The sequence below is a fragment of the Durio zibethinus genome, chromosome 25 (assembly GCF_047325235.1).
Source record: "Durio zibethinus cultivar Kanyao isolate XHJ-2024 chromosome 25, ASM4732523v1, whole genome shotgun sequence".
Taxonomy (NCBI): Eukaryota; Viridiplantae; Streptophyta; class Magnoliopsida; order Malvales; family Malvaceae; genus Durio; species Durio zibethinus.
The window spans coordinates 19253305-19278114 of NC_143186.1; the positions used below are offsets into that span (position 1 = coordinate 19253305).

A 24810-nucleotide genomic window follows, 5' to 3' on the forward strand; every position below is an offset into this window, starting at 1 on the left:
TTTAGTAATAAATCATTGATAATTTAGCAGTGTATCATTAATAGCTTAATTGTAAATCGCTGATAATATAATAATAAATCAATAATAACTTAATCGTCAATTATTGATAAATTTTTTTATACTTGAAGTTGTTAGGAATTAAATTTTGGTTATTAGCGTAAATGAGTTAGAAATTTTGTCTTAGGAGATTAGGAAAAACCTACCATAAACCTATTCAATAAAAAAATTTAGTGAAGAAATTTTATATTTGAATTAAATAATAATGTTATTATATAAAGAAAATTATCTTATACTAAACTAAACCCGCTCTTTCTTACAAAAGTTCATTGTTAAATATATGATAACATAAATTTTATTAATAATTACCTAAAGTGTATCATAAGATTATGAAATAACAAGAAGAGATTATTAAAAGTTTATCAAAAATTACCAAAATTGTATCAATGGTTACTAAAATTATGTCATATGTTACCAAAATTGTATCAAGTGTTATCAAAATTTTACCAAAAATTATCAAAATTAAAATTATATCAAAAGTTATTAAATTTTATTTATATTATATCAAAATTAAAATTAAATTATAAAGTATTTATCATTATTATCATAAAATCAAAAAAATTATTTATTGAAATAAATTTTTATTGATAAAATTATGTAACTCACGTGTCAAAAATTAATTCTACAAACTGTCTCTTTGACTCAAAATTCTATTCAAAGACTAATCTCTGTATTTTACAAATTCGTTCTTTTGCTTCCTAGCTAGTTTGACTTATTAGTTAATATTGGACTGATTAGATTAAGATTCTTTCAAGCTTTCCTATGGATCACAGATTCTTTGTCTCTATGCTTTTCTAAGGTTTGCAGAGGAATCTTAACAGCAACTGCACAAAAAATGGTGAGCTGAAGACAAGCAGTTTTTCGACTAAGCAGGAAATCATATAGTTCTTTATTCACTCTTTTAGTTTAGTCAGATATATGGTCTCATTCAATCTCAGAGTTAACATTGTCCGAGTTAGGGCCTTCTTTTATGGAAAACGTTATTCGAAATGTATCATGACTTGCTTTTTGTTCCTGGTTACTTCAATTTCACAGGGGGTCATCACCTTATCGATCTATTCCTTTCCTCGAACTGAATCAAATGTCATAAATTCATCTGTAGTCTTTGGTTTACCCCAAAGCTTGGCTGTCGAATAGATGGAACAGATCAGCCCGAAGATTTTCAGAAAACAAATTTTTTGTTCATCATAAAATTCAATAATTAGGAGAAAAAATGGTGCTTCCAGTGATACGCTATTGCACTTCTTTAGAATTGAAGTGCAAAACCAATTAAATTTTTGTGACTGTTAAATTATTCCCAGCAATTTTTGTGTCAAAATTTTCAAGTTTTTGTTTAGAGATATATGTTTTAAACATAACAGAATGAGATTCTTTAGTACAGATGCGGGTAAGAATAAAAAGATCAGAAGGAAATATCAAGAGAAACCATGCATTAAGCAAAAGCAGCAACCACTCTCCAGCTCCATATGTATTTGCTTACGAAATACATGGCCATTTTATTACACGAATTACTAATTCGTAAAGCAAAAGCAAAGACAGAGACAAAGACATATCCATGAATTCTTGGGAGTGAAATCAAAACAACTGGAACTTAGAACAGAGAAACACAGATTACAATAACTTCCAAAGTCATCCGCATTGACTGGTTCCGCGGTTATCTTCTTGCCTTTCGATGATATTTGACTCGAAACAATATTATAAACCATTTTGGATCACCGTTTCTGAATGCAACATATCCAACGAGGGCTCCAAATATCAGTCCGCATCCGTAGCCCATCAACACAACTTTCCAGCCAAAATTGATGCTGGTCTCAGAGTCATCTGCCTCTTTAAAAAATGATGGAGGTGATTGTTTTCTCCCATCATTGTTACAAGCTTTTGACAATGGAAAGCCGCATAGTGCCAAGTTTCCTTCATATGAGACATTTTCAAATGTACTGAATTGTTTGCCTTGAGGAATTGGTCCTGTGAGTTGGTTATGAGAAAGATTTAAGATTTCAAGAAATGTCAGCCCTGTCAATTCGTTAGGAATTTGCCCCATAAGCTTGTTTGAAGAGAGGTCTAACCATTCCAGACCGATCATATTTCTCATTGACGTAGGGATATGACCAGAAAGGTTGTTATGAGAAAGGTTGAGCCCTCTGAGTGAACTGAGCTTTCCAATAACACTTGGAATCTCTCCATGAAAGTTATTGTCTGAAAGGTCAATGCTGGTGAAGATTGTCGAGATTTTAATAAGTTCAGTATTAAAACCTTTCACTGTCAAATTGACACCATAAAGATAATATCTTCCCTGCATATATTGCAAAGAAGAACTTTGTTGTTCGTTGAGATTCATCACGGCCTTCAAGTTTTCTATTATACCTTTCGGCAAAGGACCAGTGAATTCATTGTTAGATAGGTCGAGAATCCGTAACTTACGAAAGGGACGGATGGCCTTGGAATTTTCTAAGGTTCCATGCAATTTGTTTGACTGTAAAACAAGAACTTGTAATTCTGGCAGAGTATACAGCCAATAGGGGAACGTACCATTTAGCTTGTTGTTACCAATATCCAGAAAATCTAGATTGTTACAATTGGCCAAGGATCCTGGTAACGACCCTTCCAATTTATTGCTATTTAAGTTGAGATTCTTCAATCCACAGTTCTCATCAAAAGTCTCAATGATGGTTCCATGAAACTTATTCAACCCCAAATCTAAGACTGAAAGATGTTTGCTGAAGTTCCCTAGACATTGTGGAATGGGTCCACTTAAGTTATTATCTTGTAAGTCCAGAACTTCAATGGAACTGACATTGCAGATCAAAGAAGGAATTTCTCCAGTCAAGCCGTTTTGTGAAAGATCAAGGAGTTGAAGGCAAGGCAAAGATGCTAGACTATTTGGAATTTTACCAGTAAAGGCATTGTCGAAAAGATGAAGAATCTCCAAGCTCTGCCACTCAATAACGAGTTCTGGGATCTCACCAAATATGTAATTATCACTAACATCAAGTTCAATAAGCTTTTTGAGGCCAAAAATGGATCTAGGAAACAAACCTTTAAGGTTGTTTTGAAAGAGGTATAGATATTGAAGATTGCTGAGGTTTCCCAGCGAGGATGGAATTTGTCCGCTGAGATAGTTGTAAACAAGATCAAGATGATTCAAAGAAACCAAATGACCAAATTCTTGCGGAATTTCGCCCGCAAGGTTGTTATAACCAAAGTAAATCCACTTCAAGCTCTTCATTTGGCTTAATTCACGTGGAATTTGGTCAATTAAGTAATTTCCAGCAAGAGTCAAGATTTGCAAACTGCTGATATTTGATATGGAACTTGGAATTCTCCCCACCAAATAATTGCTACCAAGATCAAGTTCTTTTAGATTTGAGCAGAGTCCAATTTCCGGTGGAATTTTCCCAGAAAGCAGGTTATCCCAGAGATGTAATATTTCCAGAAAAATTGAACAGTTTGGAGTTGGACCGGTCAATTTATTGCGACTAAGATCAAGATATCGAAGTGAAGCAGAAGAAACCAGATCATAAGGAATTTCACCAGAGAGTTGGTTGGTTGTAAGATTGATGGTCTCAATCTCTGGCAAATGAAAGATTGAGGAGGAAATTGTCCCAGTAATGTTTTTATCAATGAGCTCAATTGCCTTGACGCTAGAAAAATTGTTGCAAGTGATGCCATGCCATAGGCAGAAAGACGTTGAGGAATTCCAATTGGAGAGGAAACCGGACGGATCATTGATTGAAGACTTGAAGGACAAGAGTAACTCAACCTCATTACCCTGAGACAAGTTAAAATTAATCAGTAATAAAAACATGAACATGAACAAAACCGAGTGTGCTTTAGCTCTTTTATTCAACATTGTACAAGAAGATAACATGGATTTAAATTAAAAACAACTTAGACAAATTTTTTTATGGGGGATTTGAGGCGATGATTTGGAGTGGTAGAAACAGATTTTAAGCATACGTTTATATAGAGAATGTGCTGGAGACTTGAGCATTTAAAAAAGAAAAGGTTACGTAAGTGCAAAAAATAATATCTATGACAAAATATTTTATTTATTTATTTTTTATTACAATCTTATAATTTTAATCACAACAGAGACCACAAAAAGCAGAGTACGGTTTGGAGGTTTGAGTTTTGATCAATGGCTTAGAATTTTTCCATTTCAATTTCCAATACCTGACCAAGGACATGAGTAGTGCGTTACATGCTCATTTTTCCCAATTGCAGGTTGTTAAGATTTTAGATGCTCATTTTTCCCAATTGCAGGTTGTTAGACATTTTTAAGTTACAAGCATATTTCAGTTTTTAAATAAATTATAAATAAATTTTTTTTTCAAAAAGTGCTAATATTTACTAACAAATATTTAGTGAATTTTTATATTCTCCCCTTACCTTTTAATAATTCATAAAATTATAAGGTTGTCATATTATTCTATATTCATAATTTTTAATTCATCTAATTTTTCTATTAATTTTATTTTTTTTCATTCTTAATTAATAAAAACATCTCTTTATTTTATTTATTTATTTCATAATTACATAAAACTTGTGATTTACATATTTTAATAAAATCGTGCATTTCTTTTTTTTCATTTTTAAAAAAAATACTAAAATACTATAAAATTGTTTTTAATATTTCATAACACTTTTGCATAAAATTTACCAAAAATTATTTTAATTCTTTCTTACAATATTTCTAGAACAACTCAACTTAAACAACAAATTTTGTAAAACTTACAATCGAGTCAAACAAAATTTATACGTATAAGAAATCATCTATTAAACGTATAAACAACCAAACTAATCAAAATATAATTAAATAAATTTAACATAAAATTGAATTAACCCATATACTAATGGAACTTGAATCTAAGTTTTCAAGTCTCAAGATCTCCTCCTCGCACTGTCCCATAAACTAATTGGCTATTGCTAAATTCTTCATTGTCATTGCTTCTAATTAACCATATTGACTTACCTGGTTCAATAATTAATATGAATTATGAATTAAAGGAAGTCTTGGTCTTATAACTTGAACCCTTAATTATATGCAAAAATTAAAGCAAAAAATAAGCATATACAGAAATTATATTTTTTAAATATGCAACTAATTGATTGTTCAAAGGATAAATGTCAAATTCATGTGTTTTTTTTACTTTGTGATCTCAAAATTTGTTAATTAAATAATCTTTTTATGAAAATATATTTGTTTTACTAATATATATTTTGTGCCCTTATACTTAAAGTTTTAACTAATTGGCAATTGATCAAATTATTATTCATGATTCATAATCTTATTAATTTCATTATTACCTGGGCTACGAATTTGTCGGTTGGTTGATTCTCGATATAATTTATGTATCAAAATCATCCACGTGCAAAGTGTCACGGACCTAAGAGAGAGTCCTGAATCTCACATCAAACATAATAGGAGGGTCCCTGGGGTATAAAAGGGTTCACACTATCTCCGCTTTGTGAGGCACATTTTGTAGGACAAAACCGTGAGGCCAGGGGGGCCAAAGCGGACAATACCTTACAAGGGTGTGAACCATGGCAGAAAGGCTGATCAGGGACGCCGGAAGGGTGAATACCTGGGTCTCGGAGCCGTGTGGGTTCAGAGCTTGAGTATCGACCCGTGACGAGTGGTATCAGAGCCAGCCCTAAACCATTCGATCCACGCCGAGCACCTCGAGGGAGGTAGGCAGGGTGGCCAGCCTCCGTGACGAGGGCGTCACGAGGTTGGGTGCGAGAGAATGTCATGGATCTAAGAAAGAGTCCTGAATCCCACATCGAACATAATAGGAAGGTCACTGGGGTATAAAAGGGTTCACACCATCTCCGCCTTGTGAGGCAAATTTGTAGGACAAAACCGTGAGGCCAGGGGGGATCAGAGCGGACAATACCTCACAAGGGTGTGAACCGTGGCAGTCAGGCTGATTCGGGACGCCAGAAGGGTGAATGCCCAGGTCCCGAAGTCGCGTGGGTTCGAAGCTTGAGTCTCGACCCGTGACACAAAGCACCCTGAAAAGAAACATTGATTTGAATAAGTAAACAAAAAACCAGATACTTGAAGGTGTTAGATAAAAATGAAAGGATATTTTGAAGGTAAAAAAAAATATTTATACTACAAGATATATAGAAAGTTTAAGAAATATACAAGGAGGATGTCCAATGCAAAGCTTAATTCTTAAATTGAGAAGAAAAAATGGTTAGAGATTATGGGTTCTCTATAGAAATAGTAAAAATATATAGCAGATATGAAGTCTAGATTTGGCACTTACTTTCCAAAAGCAAATGGAGTATTATTGGTATAGCTAAAGCAGTTTTAGAGGGAAAGGATGGACATAATCATTGCACAAGACTTCAAAAATTTCCCTCTACTCATCTCCCTGATCTTTGGGTTTGGCTTGAAATCCCAAAACCATTGAAAATCCACTGTATGAGATTGATGATCAGACATAAAGTTGCGAAGTCATCAGCTCTAGACCTCTAATCCAAACAATTCTAATATTCATAAACCAAGAATCACGCAAAACAACTTGATCTAATTATGATGACGTGCTTCATGTTTTTATTAAATTGAAATTTCTTCTTTTTTTTGTTCATGTTCCACGTTATGTAAGTATTTGGCTCAACTTATAAAAGAGTTTCTTTATTTCAAAAGCAGAAGTCAGATATTTAATTCCCCAATTTTTAAAATTTTTGTTTATGTGAGAAACCCATTTAAAATTTTATTTGCTTTTATATATATTTTTATCTAATTAAAAACTTTTGATTTATTTTAACAAATATCAAACCAAAAAGACCTACATTCATATAAAAATTATTAAATTAAACCAAATAAATAAATCAACTAATCGAAATATAACTAAAATTTAATATAAAGTTAGAATTTCATATTGCCGTAAGCCAAGACCGACTTTGGCTATTGCTAAATTCTTTGTTGTCTAGTTGATTTTACACAGCTTTATTGACCATTCAATATATCACTATGAAGTATGAATGATTTTACACAGTTTTATTGACCATTCAATAAATCATCATGAAATATGAATAAAAGTTGGTCTTGGTCTTCTAACTTGAACCCTTAATCACGGCCTATCATATTCTATTCATCCTTCATCCTATCTAATTAAAAGTTACATACCAAATTCATAATCTCATTTTCCACTATGTCAAAATTAATACAAATAGTAAACCATATATATACTCTTTTACAATTTATCAAATTACTATTAATACTTAATTATTAATTTTTTATTAAATTAAAATATTGACTAATATTCTTATTAAATAAGTCTTTAATTGATAATATTCTGATTAAACTAAATATTAACTAATAATTAATTTTAATCTATCTATTTCCTTATTAATTTTTTGAACTCTTTATTAATAGCACTAGAAGGTTGGAGACGGAGAGTGAATTTTCTTCGAAATTCAAATATGTAATTAATTGATTATTCAAAGGATAAATGTTAAATTCAAGTATTTTCTTTGTTTTATTTTGAGAACTCAAAATTTAATAATTAAGTTTATGGTATATTATTTTCCATAAAGAAAATTTTATTTTAAACAAAAACTTTTTCATGAAAATACATTTTTTTACTAACATATATTTCATGTCCTTATACTTAAAGTATTAACTAATTGGCAATTGATCAATTTATCATTCATGATCCATAATCATATTAATTTCATTATTAAAATTATAATTTACGTATCATCTACATGCAAATCACCCTCTAAGAAGCACTGGTTTGAATAAGTAAACTAAAAGACCATATATTTGAACGTGTTAGAAAAAAAATGAAGGATATTTTGAAGGTAAAAGAAAATATTTATACTACCACATATATAGAAAATTTAAGAAAATATACAAGGAGGATGTCCAATGCCAAGCTTAATTCTTAAATAGAGAAGAACAAACGGTAGAGATTATGGGTTCTCTCTAGAAATAGTAAAAATATATAGCAGATATGAAGCCTAGATTCGGCACGTAATTTCCAAAAGCAAATGGAGTCTTATTGGTATGGCTAAAGCAGTTTTAAAGGGAAAGGATGGACATAATCATTGCAAAAGCAAACGGAGTCTTATTGGTATAGCTAAAGCAGTTTTAGTAGAAAAGGATGGACAAGACTTAGAAGTTTTCCCTCTACCCATCTGCATGCCTGACCTTTGGGTTTGGCTTGAAATCCAAACCCATTGAAATCCACTGTAAGAGATTGATGATCAGACATAAAGTTGCAAAGTCATCAGCTCTAGATCTCCACTCTAAACAATTCTAATAGTCATAAACCAAGAATCACGCAAAAGAACATGATTTAATTATGATGACTTGCTTTATGTTTTTTATTAATTCTAAATTGCCTCAAGTTCCTTTCTGTTAATATTCCACATTTTAACGTTTCTATATCAGCATTTTGTCAAAAATTCAAAAAGTGGACGATTATTTCCAGCTAAAGTTACGGGCAAAGTAGCTTGTGTCTGACAAAAATGCATTCAAATTCCATTATTTTTTTTCCTATACCAAGTCAAAAAGAGCATAGATTTCAAAATGGTCAAAATTGGAAGCCTAATGATGGTAAATTCATTCTTTAAACAAGTTTTCCTGTATACTTTGTGTCTAATATTTTTTATATATAAAAAAGTACATTCCAAAAAATATTAATAATGATTAACTTAAATATCTTTATAAAATTTTAAATTAATAAATTTATCTTTAAATATATAATTTTTATTTATTATTTGAATTTAATTTTAATCAACTAGAATTAAAAAATAGAGTTTATGAGAAATTAAACTATTTAAAATTTTAAAATGTTAATTCTAAAAGTGTTAAAAGTGATTGATGAAAATATCTTTAGTAAATTTTTTTTATAAATTTTAATTTAAATAAAATTTTTTATTATTAAACTCTTTTTTAATAATTAGACTAAAAAGTGTTAAAAAAGATTGACTAACCTTTAATAAAATTTTAATTCCAAAAAAATTAAAATGATTGATTAAAATATCATTAGTAATTTTTTATAAATTTTAATTTAAATGACTTTTTTTTTATTGTTAAACTCTTTTATTTTAAGTAGAATAATTTTTCACATTAAATGAAAATACAAATAGAACGATATCAAAATTTAATGTGCATAAAAATAAAACAATTATATAAAAATTGTTTCTTTAATTGTTGTAAAAACAATGTATATGCAATTTATGTTCATAAATGAATTCATTAAAAATAATCATAATTAAGTCATTTAAGTATTTTTTTTCTATTTTTTGCCTTTTTATTTTTTGTTTTAATATATTAACTATATATATATATATGATAATGATTTTATTATTTATATGTTTTATGAGTTAATCATTTAAGCATTGAAAATATAATTATTTTTTTTTTAGTTTCTTGAAATAATTTTTTAATATATAATTTTTACACATTAGTATGTCCCTTAAAATTAATTTCTCTTTTGTATTTTTTTTTACAATTTTATAATTGTTATTCACATGAACAAAAACAAATATCAAATCAAATGCAAATTAATTGCATTCCCTTCACCAACAATTAACATTATGTGATTCATTAAAAACTTTAATTAGACATTCCACTTGTAGAATTAGATAATTTAGGAGATGGTGGAGTTATCAATAACTCAAGATTTGTTTCCATCAAATTGCCATAAAAATTATTTACTTTAATTGAATAATAATTAATTTAATTTTCTCTTAACTTTTATTGTAATATACTTATATATGATTAATTTATGTCTTAAGATTATTTCATCTTTCTCAATTATATTAAATTGCTCACTTTTTTGGTATCTAGGTGGTTGAATGACGTAACATAAACTATTTCAAGTAAAAAATATCAAGTAAAATAAAATTAATTATTTTTGGTGAATTCTTTTAAGGTGCAACGAAATTCATTGGAATTGTCTTTTAAATGAGTTTATGCCAAAGTTACATTCAAAATTTTATATTGTTAATGCTGAAAGTGAAATCATGATAAATTGTATAAGTATTACATAACTAGTTTGCTATTTTTAGAATTGAAATTTTCTTTATAAAACATGACAAGTACCAAAGTTAGCAATTTATTTTATTTTATTTTTGAAAATTATGTATTTTAATATTTTTATATAATAAAAATTATGTATAATAATTTTTTTAAATAAAAGAAAATTAATTTTTTTAATTGATAGAATATACAATTACATTTAATTGATGGAAGTATCAAAGGAATATTATCCTAAGCAAAAAAATGAGACGAAAAATTGATTACTCCATTTTTTTGCATACGATAAGGAATGTTAGTTTTATATGATGTTCAATAAAAAAAAAATACAAATATATTGGTTTCAAATTTCTTTAGGATTAGTATGAAACTTTTTTATTTGGAAAAACATTATACGCTTCTTCATTTTCTCTTTTATGTTAGTCAAGAATATTCACTATTATATCAAAATTTTTAAGGTTTCCATATTAGGTAATATTTGTTCAAATGAATTGAAATTAATTGAATTAATTATCATTATTACATTTAATATAGGCAAACTATTACAAATCATAATTTAACTAAACTTAAAAGTGATTTAAATGCATTCTTTAGCAAAATTCATTTGATAAATCTTTATTTAATTGTGTATTTAGATTTCAATTTTTTAAAATTTTGACTTTTCATAATTTTGAGTTAGCTTTTAGATTTAAGATTAGTGATCAATTTTGTTAGGTCATGTTTTGCCATCTACTTTTATTCATAGTATACTAAATAATTCACTTATACATCTGAACAAATTTGACTTAATAACTGGTGCATATTTTTCTTTATTTAAAAAACTGAATTCATATCATTTTAAATCCAAATAAAAAAATACTCAATTACTTATCTTTGCAATTTCATTTTAAAAATACTTTTAAAATTGATTAACTAATTCAACCACAAAGACAATAAAAATAAAACATTGAAGATGAAAGAAAAAAAACTTAAATAAAAAAATTTTAAATTGTTACAAAAGATAAATAAGAACTATTAGAATTTGATTGAGTTACTATTTCAATTTGGATTTTGGTTGTGTTCAATTATTTCAGGTTTTAAATAACTACTAAATTGTTAACTTTTAAAATCAATTGAAATCGAGTCAAGTGGTTCATATTTATAATTATGTGTATTATATTATTTTTAATTAAATTAAATTTTTAAATGACTAAAAATTTTATTTATACTCAATTTGAGTTTTAAATTGTTTTAAGTTTGACTTGACTAATCTTTGTTATTTTAGCTATTCTTTTATTACAATGATAATAAATTTCAAAATTGAATGAGAACACAACACAATGAAAATTTAAGTGCAAAAATAATGAAAATACTAATAATAATTCTAGAAAAAAAATCTTTATATCTAAATCTTGCAAAGATTAAAAGATAAATCTTCTTTTGAGGAATTTGAATACTGTAAAAATGTTAATATAAATCAACGAGTTTATAATTATCATTTATTAATCAAGTTGCTATTATATGGGTTGAGAGAAACAATTCAAATATAACATTTGAAAGAGATCTCATAGTTCATACTCATTCAGGAAGACACCATACAATTAAATATTATTTGAGTTGTTATGATCTCTTATAATATTTTTTACTCTTTCCAAATGAAAATGTTGATTGGCATCAAAACATTAAAAAAATAATTTTGAATGATGGTAATAACAATAAAGTAATAATTACAAATATACCTTTCTTTTGTTTAGTAGAAGAAATTTTTTTGGATAATGCAAAAAATAATTATTGTGAATTTAATATTTTTTAAATTTGTGATATATTTAATTTTTATAAATTTTACTTAGTAAATTTGTTCTCATTACTTTTATCACTCATATAATAAAATTTTTACTCAAAATTTTATACTTAAAGATAGAATCATAGGGCAAAATTTATTATTTTCATTGATGATAGAATATTTTAAAATTTTCAATCTTTTATATGTAATTGTACTTCGCTAACAAGTATGAAAACATATACACTAAAAATTCAATCAAATCATTAATAAATCTTATTTTAATATATACTAATTTACCATGAAGTAAAAATTTTGAAGAATATCTTAGAAATGTTGGCTTACTATATATTGTATATATTAATTTAATTTCATTTTAAATACTTGCATTAGTGTAAAAAGTTATTATTTTAACTTATTATTACATATTAAACTACTAATAGTAAATTAAAAGTATTTGCTCATGCTTTTCAAGTCATTTACATTTGAACTTTTTTTTCTTTTTTCTCTGCCTTATGAATTACATAATCTAATATACATTGTGATCACTTTCTTTTTTGATATACATAAATCAATGGTAATATAATAGTGGATAATTAATAACTTAGTAATTAATTATTAAAAACTTAAATGTAATTAGTATAACTTAGTAGTAATCATCAATAACTTAGTAGTAAATTAAGGATAACTTAACAAAAAAAGTGATAACTTAATAGTAAATTAGTAATAATTTAATAGTAAATCAATTTAAGATTAATTGTAATTAATTAATAGTAATAAATAATAAATAACTTAGTAGTAAATAAATTATAAATTAGTAGTAAATAATTGATAATTTAGTACTCAAAGTTGATAATTTTTTAGTAAATTAGTAAGAATACAATAATAAATGCATAAAACTTTATAATATAATTATAAATGCATTAAAGCATAGTACTAAATTAAGGATAATTTAATAAAAAATAAGTGATAACTTAATAGTTAATTATTGATAGTTTAGTAATAAATTGATGATAACTTAATAGTAAATTAATGATAATTTAATAGTAAATAATTAATGGTAGTAAATAATAAATAACTTAGTTTTAAATCAATTATCAATTAGTAGTAAATGTAGACACCCTAATTGATCCGGATCGAAGCCCATTGGACCTGGTTCAATAGGGCCCAAGCCTAAACCCATTGGGCCCAATTCAATGGGGTCCAAGTGATAGGCCCAACTATTTGTTTTTTATTTTTTATTTTATTTTTATTCTGGTTTTTATTTTTGATTTATTATTATTATTATTTATTTTATTTTTAGATAATAGGATATTAATAAAAAAAAAGGAAAAATTGCAAATTTTACCATGCATAGGCACTAGCAAAATTGCAATTAATTTCAATCTCCCTGGGATAATTCTTAGATTTTCTGATAATGTGGAAACCCAATCGAAGGGGGATTCCTAATTGATCAGAAACTCTTCTGATCTAGTTCTATAAATACAGCCTTAGACACAACACGAAACAAAGGGCAAAAAAATAGAAAGCAAGAATCAAAAAAATTTTAGAAGAAGTCAGAAGCAATTTTAGGATTTTTTAAGAATTTTTCAAAAATTTTGGCATTTTTTTCTGGAAATTTTCTAGAAAATTTCCAGATTCCAACGAATTGTTTCGACGTCGGTTGAATTTTTTGGTGTCGTTTGAATTTTTCAGCAAGGTTTCCAAAATTCAGTGAAGATTTTGACAAATGTTAAATTTTTTGGCGAACTTTCGGTGACCCAACCCAGATTTCGATGATAATTTTCAGAATCCGGTTGATATTTAATTGGTGTTCATTCGGCTAGAGAGAGGGAGAGAAGAGAAAGGAAAAGAGAGAGAAAGAAGAAGAGAGAGAAAGAAGAAGGGAGATCTGAAGCAAAAAGGCTAAAACTTGGACTTTTATAGCCTTACCAAAACGACGTTGTTTTGAGTTTAAAGAAGACCTAGGATCCGGGTGTTTTCCATTCGGGTGACCCGACCCACTTTTGACCCGAGTTTGACCCGCACCTCAGCCAATCTCTCCAACTGAGTTGAGCCACCAAACTGCATCATCCAAGCCGTTGTCTGTGCCTGGAGCTGAGCCGCGCCAACCCTTCAGCCGAGCCGTTTCGATGTTTTTTTTGTATATATATTTTTTGGTATATATTTTTTGGTATTTTTTTATTTTTTATTTATGTGTTTGTTTATTTTTTAAAAAAGTATTTTTTTTGCATGAATAAATTTAAAAAAAAAAGAATAGAAAAAAATATAAAATAAAATTTTCAAGAAAAATATTTTTAAGGAAAAGTTGAAAGTATCAATTTTCTTTAAATATAAAAAATCTCAAAAAGTATTTTGGGGAAAAGTTGAAGTTTGAAAGTATCAATTTTCCTTGAAATTAAAATTAAAAGAAAAACATTTTGAGGAAAAGTTGGATGTACCAATTTTTCTTAAAAATAAAAATGTTCAAAAAGTATTTTGAAGAAAAGTTGAAAGTATCAATTTTACTTGAAATTAAAATTTCAGAAAAAAAAAACATTTTGATGAAAAGTTGGAAGTGCCAATTTTCCTTAAAAATAAAAATTTCGAAAAAGTATTTTGAGAAAAAGTTGAAAGTATGAATTTTTCTTGAAATTAAAATTATCAAGAAAAACATTTTTGAGGAAAAGTTGAAAGTATCAATTTTCCTTGCATAAAAGCAATGAGATTTTGTAAATAAAAAGAAATGGATTTATATCAAAAGTTGAATCATTATTCCTTTTTTTATTTTTTTATTCTATTTCTCCTTTCTTTTCTTGGAAAATTTTTTAATGTTAAATAATCCGACGATGGAGTTTCTGCAAGTGAAACAATAGTTTTCTTGTATACTCTTGAGGTGAGAGAATTTTTCTTAATTTTCTGCCAAAAGTATTAGAGTTAATTAAGAATAATTTTCAATAATTAATTACTTAGTAAAATTTTTAAGGCTTATTGGATAACATGAAATTGAGCTGATACCATCTTTCGATGGGCATTGTGAGGGTGCTATAACCTTCCTCACTTGTAACCAAACTCCCGAACCCTATTCTGGTTAATAGACCCGAACCTATTCTTTTAAGGACCTTTAGTCAAGCTTAAGTGTTTCTTGAAAGGATAGATTTCTTAGGTGGCCAATCGTACCTAAACAAACAAAGATTGGTGGTGACCCCTTAAGTCAATGTCTAGCGATATATCCCTGGATCTAGACGTTATGACAGTTTGGTGACTCAACTAGGGACAACAGAGAGTCAAGCCAGCAAATAAATTTGTGTTATCCAAAAGCCTAATAAAATTGAACCTTTTGTATAGATTTTTTATTCATTCATATTTATTTACTTTATTAGTTCTGTCATTCATATGCATGTGCATAACATGAGCTCTATACCCGAGCTTTGTCCTTTTAGGAGGGAGTAAAGTACCTATTGTTAATGTCTCCGCAATGGCTAGCCAAATACTCCCACTAAAATTGAATCTTTTTTGCTTATAGCCTGTAATGGGTGAGGATTGGGTTGCCTTACTAGTTTGTAATGGACAATGATGTAAGAAAAATTTTTGGAACCTTTAGTGGTCAAAATCGTCTAACCCAGCATATAGTGAACCTTAGAAGTGCCTAACCCTAAGATAAAGCCCTTCTTACCCAGTGATAGATATACCCCAAAACTAGGACACAAGAAGGAATAAGTTATGTTGATCTAACTGTTTTGATTGTTTGTCTTTGTGCATGCGCATTATTATGTCATGCATTATTTTTATTTTCATATGTAACATTTTGCATCTACATCATTTTCATATTAGATTTCATCTATGAAAATGTACATTTCATTCGTGCATCAATATATCATACATAAAGCATAGCATGACATTTTTAATTATAATCGTGGTGTTAAAAGTTTAAGGATAGCTCCACCAAGCAACCTCACTCACCAATACAATACGAGAGCTCGAGCTAGACAAATGGAACAAGAAAATTCCAATCGTCTCGAAAGGATGGAGAAAGATCAAGAAAAGCTAGAAGGAGAGTTGAATAGTATTTTTGAGGCTTTGAACAAGTTAAATAAAGGAAAGAGTGTAAAGGAGAATATCAGCCAACAAGACCATCCATCACAAGAGGAGGATGACCCACTGTACCCTTTTGATTTTGGGCCATATCAAGTCCAACCCGTACAAGGTCCATCACCGCAGCAGTTCACCTATCTTGTAAGGTACATATACCCTGAAGTGCTATCAGCTTCAAATCCTAGATAGTATCAGAGTTATGTAAATCTTGTCTTTACAGAAAAGGCAGTAGAACTAGTTCAGGTCCCAGATTTAGATGATCCCAAAGAGAATGAAAAGTTAAAATCAAAAGGGGGTGGATTCGAAAGCTAACCAGAAGATTAGTATGCTACAAAAAAGGCTGGGAGCAGTGGAAGGAGTTGGTTTTTATGGTTCAGTGGATGCAGTTAGGTTCTGTTTAGTCTCGGATGCTGTTATTTTTTCGAAGTTCAAAGTACCAGAGTTTGAAAAATACGATGGTACAAAATGTTCAAAGACTGACATTACCATGTACTATTGAAAAATGGCTACCCATGCTAATAATGAAAAGTTATTAATGCATGTGTTCCAAGACAGCCTCACGGGCTTTGCTGCTAGATGGTATATCCAATTGAATAGGACCCACATTTGTTCTTGGAGCGATATGGCCCATGCCTTCATTAGTCAGTACTGGCATATTATAGATTTGGCCATTGATCGCCTTTCTTTACAGAATATGAAAAAGAAAGCAATTGAATCATTCAAGGAATATGCTCAGAGATTAAGGGACATAGCTTCTCAGGTGCAGCCTCCGTTAACTGAGAAAGAGACCACAGTATTATTCGTCAGCACTTTAAAATCTCTTTATTATGAAAAGATGATAGGGAATGCCATGAAGAATTTCGTCGACATGGTAATCTTAAGCGAAATCATTGAGAACGCTATTAAAAATGACAAGTTGAAAGGAGGAGAAACCAAAAAGATGCCAGAAAAGAAAGACCTTGAAGCTCAAGCCGCGAGCCTTGATAGACAGTTCAAGGGATATCAACCCTATCCACCACAAGGTTATGCCCCATACTATCCTGCTATAAACAATATTTGACCTCACCCTTACCAACCATATCCACAACCAGCTTACTTACTAACTTACTAATCAGCCTTTCAAGTACCTGCATATGATTCTAGTCATATCACTACAACAGTTTCAAAGCCTAACAACCAAGCGAGTGGTTCAAGAAGATCTCAGGATAATCAAGAAAGGGCACATATTGACCCTATTCCTATGACTTACACTGAGTTATTCCTAAAACTGGTCAAGAATAATTTGGTATCTCCAGTTATACTAGAACCATTGAAACCACCTTATCCAAAACGGTATGATGCTAATGCAACGTGTGATTATCATAGTGAAAACGTAGGTCATTCTATTGAAACTTGCCCTGCTTTCAAACACAAAGTGCAAAGTTTGATCCAGAAAAGGCTTAGTGAGCTTCGACAAATCAGAGGGGCAAGATGTCAATAAAAATCCTTCACCTAATTGTACATGGGTATAATTTTGAAAAGGTTGTTAGGGCTATTGGAAGCTGCTTGTCATAATAACATAACTTTTTTTTGTGATGACAATTTTGATTCTACAAATATTGCAATAGTTACAAAAAAATCGTTATTATTGTTATTTTATTAGTGACAAATTTTTTCTCACTAATGTTCGCTAAAATAGTGTTGCATGAATTATATCGTAACTATTAAAATTATTTTTTACAATAATTCTTGTCACTAGTGCATTAGTTATTGTCACAATTAAATTTGTCAATTTATAAAAAGAATAGCATTAGTGACTATAAAAATCAAATTGTCACAAAAAATACACTTGTGATTACAAAATAGTCACCAAAAAATTGTTTCAAAATAAAATATGATTCTAGTTCCATTTCCCATTAAAAAAATTTACAATTAGAAAGAAAACATATACAATCATATTTATTACATAACCTAAATAAAACATTACTGCATATAATTTTCGAAATCACTTGTTTACGTGGAAGCAACAACTTATTTTTCTAGATTTATCTCGGTATTTGAATTTTCAACTAGAGTATTAAGTAGTTGATTAAACACATGAGCAGTTTGAGACTTATCTACAATACGAAGAGCATCATGTTGTACATCACTTGACTTTGTCAAAAACTTCATCAATATATAAAATGTTAACCATTTTGTACTTAAGAAGTAATTAATATTTAATTAAAATGCATAATCATACTCATAATTCATAAAAATTAACTAAGAACACTTTCATTACAACATTAGATATTACTTTCATTTGCCAAATCATCACTTAGAAAAAATAAAAATTAAGAATAGTGATTTAATGCTATAAAATTCAAAAGTTCTACAATATCCCTCTATAATTCTAGATTAATATTTAATTAGAATGCATAATCATAATTATAATTCAAAAAAATTAACCAAGAACGCCTCCATTCTTACAACATTAGATATTAGCTTCATTCGTCAAATGATCACTTAGAAAAAAATAAAGATGTGAACAATGATTTAACATTACAAAATTCAAAAGTTCTATAATATCTCTCAATAATTCTAAATTTAATTTATTTGAGACTATTACATTATTGTTCATCATTATAAACTAGGGCTTCCAAAACAATGAAGAATACAAATACGCTTCATATTTCAAATTCTTATGTGGTCTTCCTAAATCTATCTCTAGCAAAAGATTGATCCCATGCATCATGACATTACCCACCCACACACCAACGTTCATCTCAATTATTTAATGATAAAAAACTCATATTTTAAAATCATAAACAAAAACATAACCAACAATTCCTTAAAAAATCATCAATCGTCTAAATCTCAAGGTAAGACATAAGTTTGAATATTTTAATGGTACTAGGCACAAGATTTTAAGTTAAAAAATGTTACATCAAATTAAAGACTTCAACAACAACCGTACATTGAGATCCATGGCTTGGCTACTTGCTAAGATTGAAACAAAGAAAATTTTACTTTTCAATACACTTTGACAGCCAGGGTTTTTTTTCAATACATCGTGCTTTTTTGGCCTGGTCAATGGGGTAAAATATTGAATTGCTGTTGCTTAAAACTTCTCCTTCCACCCTAAATTTAAGGCGGTAAGATTATATCAAATTAGAAATGTGTTCTTTCATCATTATTTTAGATGGGATGGTATTGTAAAACAAGATAATTAATTTTTTTTTTTATATATTCTCTTAATTTTATTATTCTATTAATAAACAAATAATGAATTATTAATTATAATAGAATAATAGCAATATTCATTTTAAAGTAGTTTATTATAATAAATGTAAGTAATTTAATTTTTTAGAAGTAAAACCAATAAATCAAATGAGCCCTTTATTTATAGAGTTAGCTTTTAATTTTATGAAAAAAATTAAAACCTATGTACTTTATATGGTTTGTTTGGGGATTATGATGTTTCCTATTTATAATTGTTAAATTGCATTTAAACTAAATAGGGGTTTATACTTATTAATTAAATTAATTTTATCCTTTATCATTTGTTTCATTCTTAATTCACATGATAATTTGTAGGGTTTGAATCTCAGTATTTATAATCTATTATCTTATTCTTAAACTGTGGGTTATTTTATAAAAAAAAAAAAATTAATCTGCATTTGTTTATAAATGTTTACGAAAAGTAGCTTTTTTAGTTTTTCAAATTAGTGAAAGAATGAGATTCTTTGTACAGATGCAGGTAACAATAAAAAGATCAAAAGGAAATATCAACAGAAGCCATTCATTAAGCAAATGCAGCTATCACACTCCAGCTCCATACGTATTTGCTTACGAAATACATGGCCATTTTATTACACGAATTACTAATTTCTAGAGCAAAGACAAAGACAAAGACATGTCCATGAATTCTTGGGTGTGAAATCAATACAACTGGAACTTAGAACAGAGAAACGCAGGTTACAATAACTTCCAAAGTCATCCGCATTGACTGGTTCCGCGATTATCTTCTTGCCTCCGATGATATTTGACTCGAAACAATGTTATAAACCATTTTGGATCACCGTTTCTGAATGTAACATATCCAACGAGGGCTCCAAATATCAGTCCGCATCCGTAGCCCATCAACACAACTTTCCAGCCAAAACTGATGCTGGTCTCTGAGTCATCTGCCTCTTTAAAAAATGATGGAGGTGATTGTTTTCTCCCATCATTGTTGCAAGCTTTTGACAATGGAAAGCCGCATAGTGCCAAGTTTCCTTCATATGAGACATTTTCAAATGTACTGAATTGTTTGCCTTGAGGAATTGGTCCTGTGAGTTGGTTATGAGAAAGATTTAAGATTTCAAGAAATGTCAGCTCTGTCAATTCGTTAGGAATTTGCCCCATAAGCTTGTTTGAAGAGAGGTCTAACCATTCCAGACCGATCATATTTCTGATTGACGTAGGGATATGACCAGTAAGGTTGTTATGAGAAAGGTTGAGCCCTCTGAGTGAACTGAGCTTTCCAATAACACTTGGAATCTCTCCATGAAAGTTATTGTTTGAAAGGTCAATGCTGGTGAAGATTGTCGAGATTTTAATAAGGCCAGTATTAAGACCTTTCACTGTCAAATTGACACCATAAAGATAATATCTTCCTTGCATATATTGCAAAGAACTCTGTTGTTCATTGAGATTCATCACGGCCTTCAAGTTTTCTATTATACTTTTCGGTAAAGGACCAGTGAATTCATTGTTAGATAGGTCGAGAATCCGTAACTTACGAAAGGGACGGATGGCCTTGGAATTTTCTAAGGTTCCATGCAATTTGTTTGACTGTAAAACAAGAACTTGTAATTCTGGCAAAGTATACAGCCAATAGGAGAACGTACCATTTAGCTTGTTGTTACCAATATCCAGCAAATCTAGATTTTTACAATTGGCCAAGGATCCTGGTAACGACCCTTCCAATTTATTGCTATTTAAGTTGAGATTCTTCAATCCACAGTTCTCATCAAAAGTCTCAATGATGGTTCCATGAAACTTATTAAACCCCAAATCTAAGACTGAAAGATGTTTGCTGAAGTTCCCTAGACATTGAGGAATGGGTCCACTTAAGTTATTATCATATAAGTCCAGAACTTCAATGGAACTGACATTGCAGATCAAAGAAGGAATTTCTCCAGTCAAGCTGTTTTCTGAAAGATCAAGGAGTTGAAGACGAGGCAAAGATGCTAGACTATTTGGAATTTTACCGGTAAAGGCATTGCTGAAAAGATGAAGAATCTCCAAGCTCTGCCACTCAATAACGAGTTCTGGGATCTCACCAAATAAGTAATTATCATTAAAATCAAGTTCAACAAGCTTTTTGAGGCCAAAAATGGATCTAGGAAGCAAACCTTGAAGGTTGTTTTGATAGAGGTATAGATATTGAACATTGGTGAGGTTTCCTAGCGAGAATGGAATTTGTCCGATAAGATTGTTGCAGACAAGATTAAGAAGATTCAAAGAAACCAAATCACCAAGTTCTTGTGGAATTTCGCCCGAAAGGTTGTTATAACCAAGGTAAATCCACTTCAAGCTCTTCATTTGGCTTAATTCACATGGAATTTGGCCAATTAAATTGTTTCCGGCGAGAGTCAAGATTTGTAAACTGCTAATATTTGATACGGAGCTTGGAATTCTCCCCACCAAATAATTGAAACCAAGATCAAGTTCTTTTAGATTTGAGCACACCCCAATCTCCGGTGGAATTTTCCCAGAAAGCTGGTTATTCCAGAGATATAATTTCTCCAGAAAAATTGAACAATTTGGAATTGGACCGGATAAATTATTGTCACTAAGATAAAGATATCGAAGTGAAACAGAAGAAACCAGGTCACATGGAATTTCACCAGAAAGTTGGTTGCGCGAAAGATTGATAGTCTCGATGTCTGGCAAATGAAAGATTGAGGAGGAAATTGTCCCAGTAATGTTCTTATCAGAGAGCTCAATTGCCTTAACGCTAGACAAATTGTTGCAAGTGATGCCATGCCACAGGCAGAAAAAAGTTGAGGAATTCCAGTTGGAAAGGAAACCGAATGGATCATTGATTGAAGACTTGAAGGACAATAGTAGCTCAACGTCGTCTCCCTGAGACAAGTTAAAATTAATCAGTAAAACAAACATGAACATGAACAAAACTGAGTGAGCTTTAGTTCTTTTATTCGACATTGTACAAGAAGATAACATGGATTTAAATTAAAAACAAATTCGACATTTGGTTTTTGTTTTAGATTTGAGGTGATGATTTGGAGTGGTAAAAACAGATTTTGGGCATATGTTTATATAAAGAGTGTACCGGAGACTTGAACTTTCTAAAAGAAAAAAGGTTATGTACGTGCAAAAACCAATATCGTATGAAAAAAAGGGAGTATTTTATCTATAATTTTTTTATTATAATCTTATAATTTAAATCACAAGAAAGACAACAAAGAGCAGATTCCATTTTGGAGGTTTGAGTTTTGATCAATGGCTTATAATTTTCCCTTCAATTTCCAACACCTGGCCAAGGACATGAGTAGTGCGTTATTGGCGCCACATGCTCATTTTTTTTTTTTCAACAATTCTACATAAAATACTATAAAATTGTTTTTAATGTTTTACAACACTTCTGCATAAAATTTACCAAAAATTATTTTAACTCCTTACAACGTGTTTAGAACAACACAACTTGAACGACATTTTTTTTTATAAAACTCACAATTGAGCCAAACAAACCCTATACATATAAGAAATTATCTATTAAACTAAATAAATAACCAAACTAATCAAAATATAATTAGAAAAATTCAAAATAAAATTGAATTAATCCATTATTATTGGAACTTTAACCTAAGTTTTCAAGTCTCAAGATCTACTCCTCGCACTATCCCATAAACTAATTGGCTATTGCTAAATTCTTCATTATCGTTGCTTCTAAATAAACTTATTGACTGACCTGGTTCAATAATTAATATGAATTATGAATTAAAGGAAGTCTTGGTCTTACAACTTGAACCCTTAATTATATACAACAATTAAAGGAAAAAATAAGCATATACAAAATTATATTTTTTAAATATGCAACTAATTGACTGTTCAGAGGATAAATGTCAAATTCATGTTTTTTTTTTCTTTTTGTTTACTTTGTGATCTCAAAATTTGACAATTAAATAATTTTTTATGAAAATACATTTTTTTACTAATATATATTTTGTGCCATTATACTTAAAGTTTTAACTAATTGGCAATTGATCAAATTATTATTCATGATCCATAATCTTATTAATTTCATTATTACCTGGGCTACGTTGGTTGATTCTCGGTATAATTTATATATCAAAATCATCCATTTGCAAAGCACCCTGTATAAATGGTAGAGATTATGGGTTCTCTCTAGAAATAGTAAAAATATATAGCGGATATGAAGCCTAGATTCGGCACTTATTTTCCAAAAGCAAATGGAGTCTTATTGGTATAGCTAAAGCAATTTTAAAGGGAAAGGATGGACATAATCATTGCAAAGGCAAATGGAGTCTTATTGGTATAGCTAAAGCAGTTTTAGTAGAAAAGGATGGACAAGACTTCAAAGCTTTCCCTCTACCCATCTGCCTGCCTGACCTTTGGGTTTAGCTTCAAATCCGAAGCCATTGAAATCCACCTTAAGAGATCGATGATCAGACATAAAGTTGCAAAGTCATCAGCTCTAGATCTCTACTCTAAACAATTCTAATATTCATAAACCAAGAATCATGCAAAAGAACATGATTTAATTATGATGACTTGCTTTATGTTTTTTATTAATTCTAAATTGCCTCAAGTTCCTTTGCTGTTCATATTCCACATTTTAATGTTTCTATATCAGCATTTTGTCAAAAATTCAAAAGGTGGATGATTATTTGCAGGTAAAGTTACGAGCAAAGTAGCTTGTGTGTCACAAAAATGCATTCAAATTCCATTATTTTTTTCCTATACCAAGTCAAAAAGAGCATAGATTTCAAAATGGTCAAAATTGGAAGCCTAATGATGGTGAATTCATTCTTTAAAAAAGTTTTCCTGTACATTTTGTGTCTAATATTTTTTATATATAAAAAAGTGCATTCCAAAAAAGTATTAATAATGATTAACTTAAATATGTTTATAAATTTTTAAATTAATAAATTTATCTTTAAATATATAATTTTTATTTATTTATTTGAATTTAATTTTAACCAACTAGAATTAAAAAATAGAGTTTATAAGAAATTAAACTATTTTAAATTTTAAAATGTTAATTCTAAAAGTGTTAAAAGTGATTGATGAAAATATCTTTAGTAAATTTTTTTTATAAATTTTAATTTAAATAAAATTTTTATTATTAAACTCTTTTTTAATAATTATACTAAAAAGTGTTAAAAAAGATTGACTAACCTTTAATAAAATTTTAATTCCAAAAAAATTAAAGTGATTTATTAAAATATCATTTGTAATTTTTTATAAATTTTAATTTAAATGACTTTTTTTATTGTTAAACTCTTTTTTTTTTTAAGTAGAATAATTTTTCACATTAAATGAAAATACAAATAGAATGATATCAAAACTTAATCTGCATAAAAATAAAACAATTATATAAAATTTGTTTCTTTAATTGTTGTAAAAACAATTGTATATACAATTTATGTTCATAAATGAATTCATTAAAAATAATCATAATTAAGTCATTTAAGTATTTTTTTTCTATTTTTTGCCTTTTTATTTTTTGTTTTAATATATTAACAATATATATATGATAATGATTTTATTATTTATATGTTTTATGAGTTAATCATTTAATCATTGATAATATAATTAAAATTTTTTTTTAGTTTCTTGAAATAATTTTTTAATATATAATTTTTACACATTAGTATGTACCTTAAAATTAATTTCTCTTTTGTATTTTTTTTCCTTTAGAATTTTA

At 28.8% G+C, this 24810-nt stretch overlaps 2 protein-coding genes across 2 annotated transcripts; both read right to left on the minus strand.

Annotated features, from left to right (window-relative positions):
* Positions 1-1605: 1605 nt before the first annotated feature.
* On the minus strand, positions 1606-3969 carry LOC111276109 (uncharacterized). The gene has a single exon (XM_089754506.1). The coding sequence runs from the start codon at positions 3923-3925 to the stop codon at positions 1712-1714; it is 2214 nt and encodes a 737-aa protein (XP_089610632.1). The 5' UTR covers positions 3926-3969; the 3' UTR covers positions 1606-1711.
* Positions 3970-19554: 15585 nt separating this feature from the next.
* Positions 19555-22264, minus strand: LOC111276108 (uncharacterized). Its single transcript, XM_089754518.1, has one exon. The coding sequence runs from the start codon at positions 22080-22082 to the stop codon at positions 19848-19850; it is 2235 nt and encodes a 744-aa protein (XP_089610644.1). The 5' UTR covers positions 22083-22264; the 3' UTR covers positions 19555-19847.
* Between the last annotated feature and the right edge of the window lie 2546 nt (positions 22265-24810).

Bases quoted from the DNA above. Each gene is read 5' to 3' on its own strand.
- LOC111276109 (XM_089754506.1), bottom strand. From the start codon at position 3,925: ATGTTATCTTCTTGTACAATGTTGAATAAAAGAGCTAAAGCACACTCG.
- LOC111276108 (XM_089754518.1), bottom strand. From the start codon at position 22,082: ATGTTATCTTCTTGTACAATGTCGAATAAAAGAACTAAAGCTCACTCA.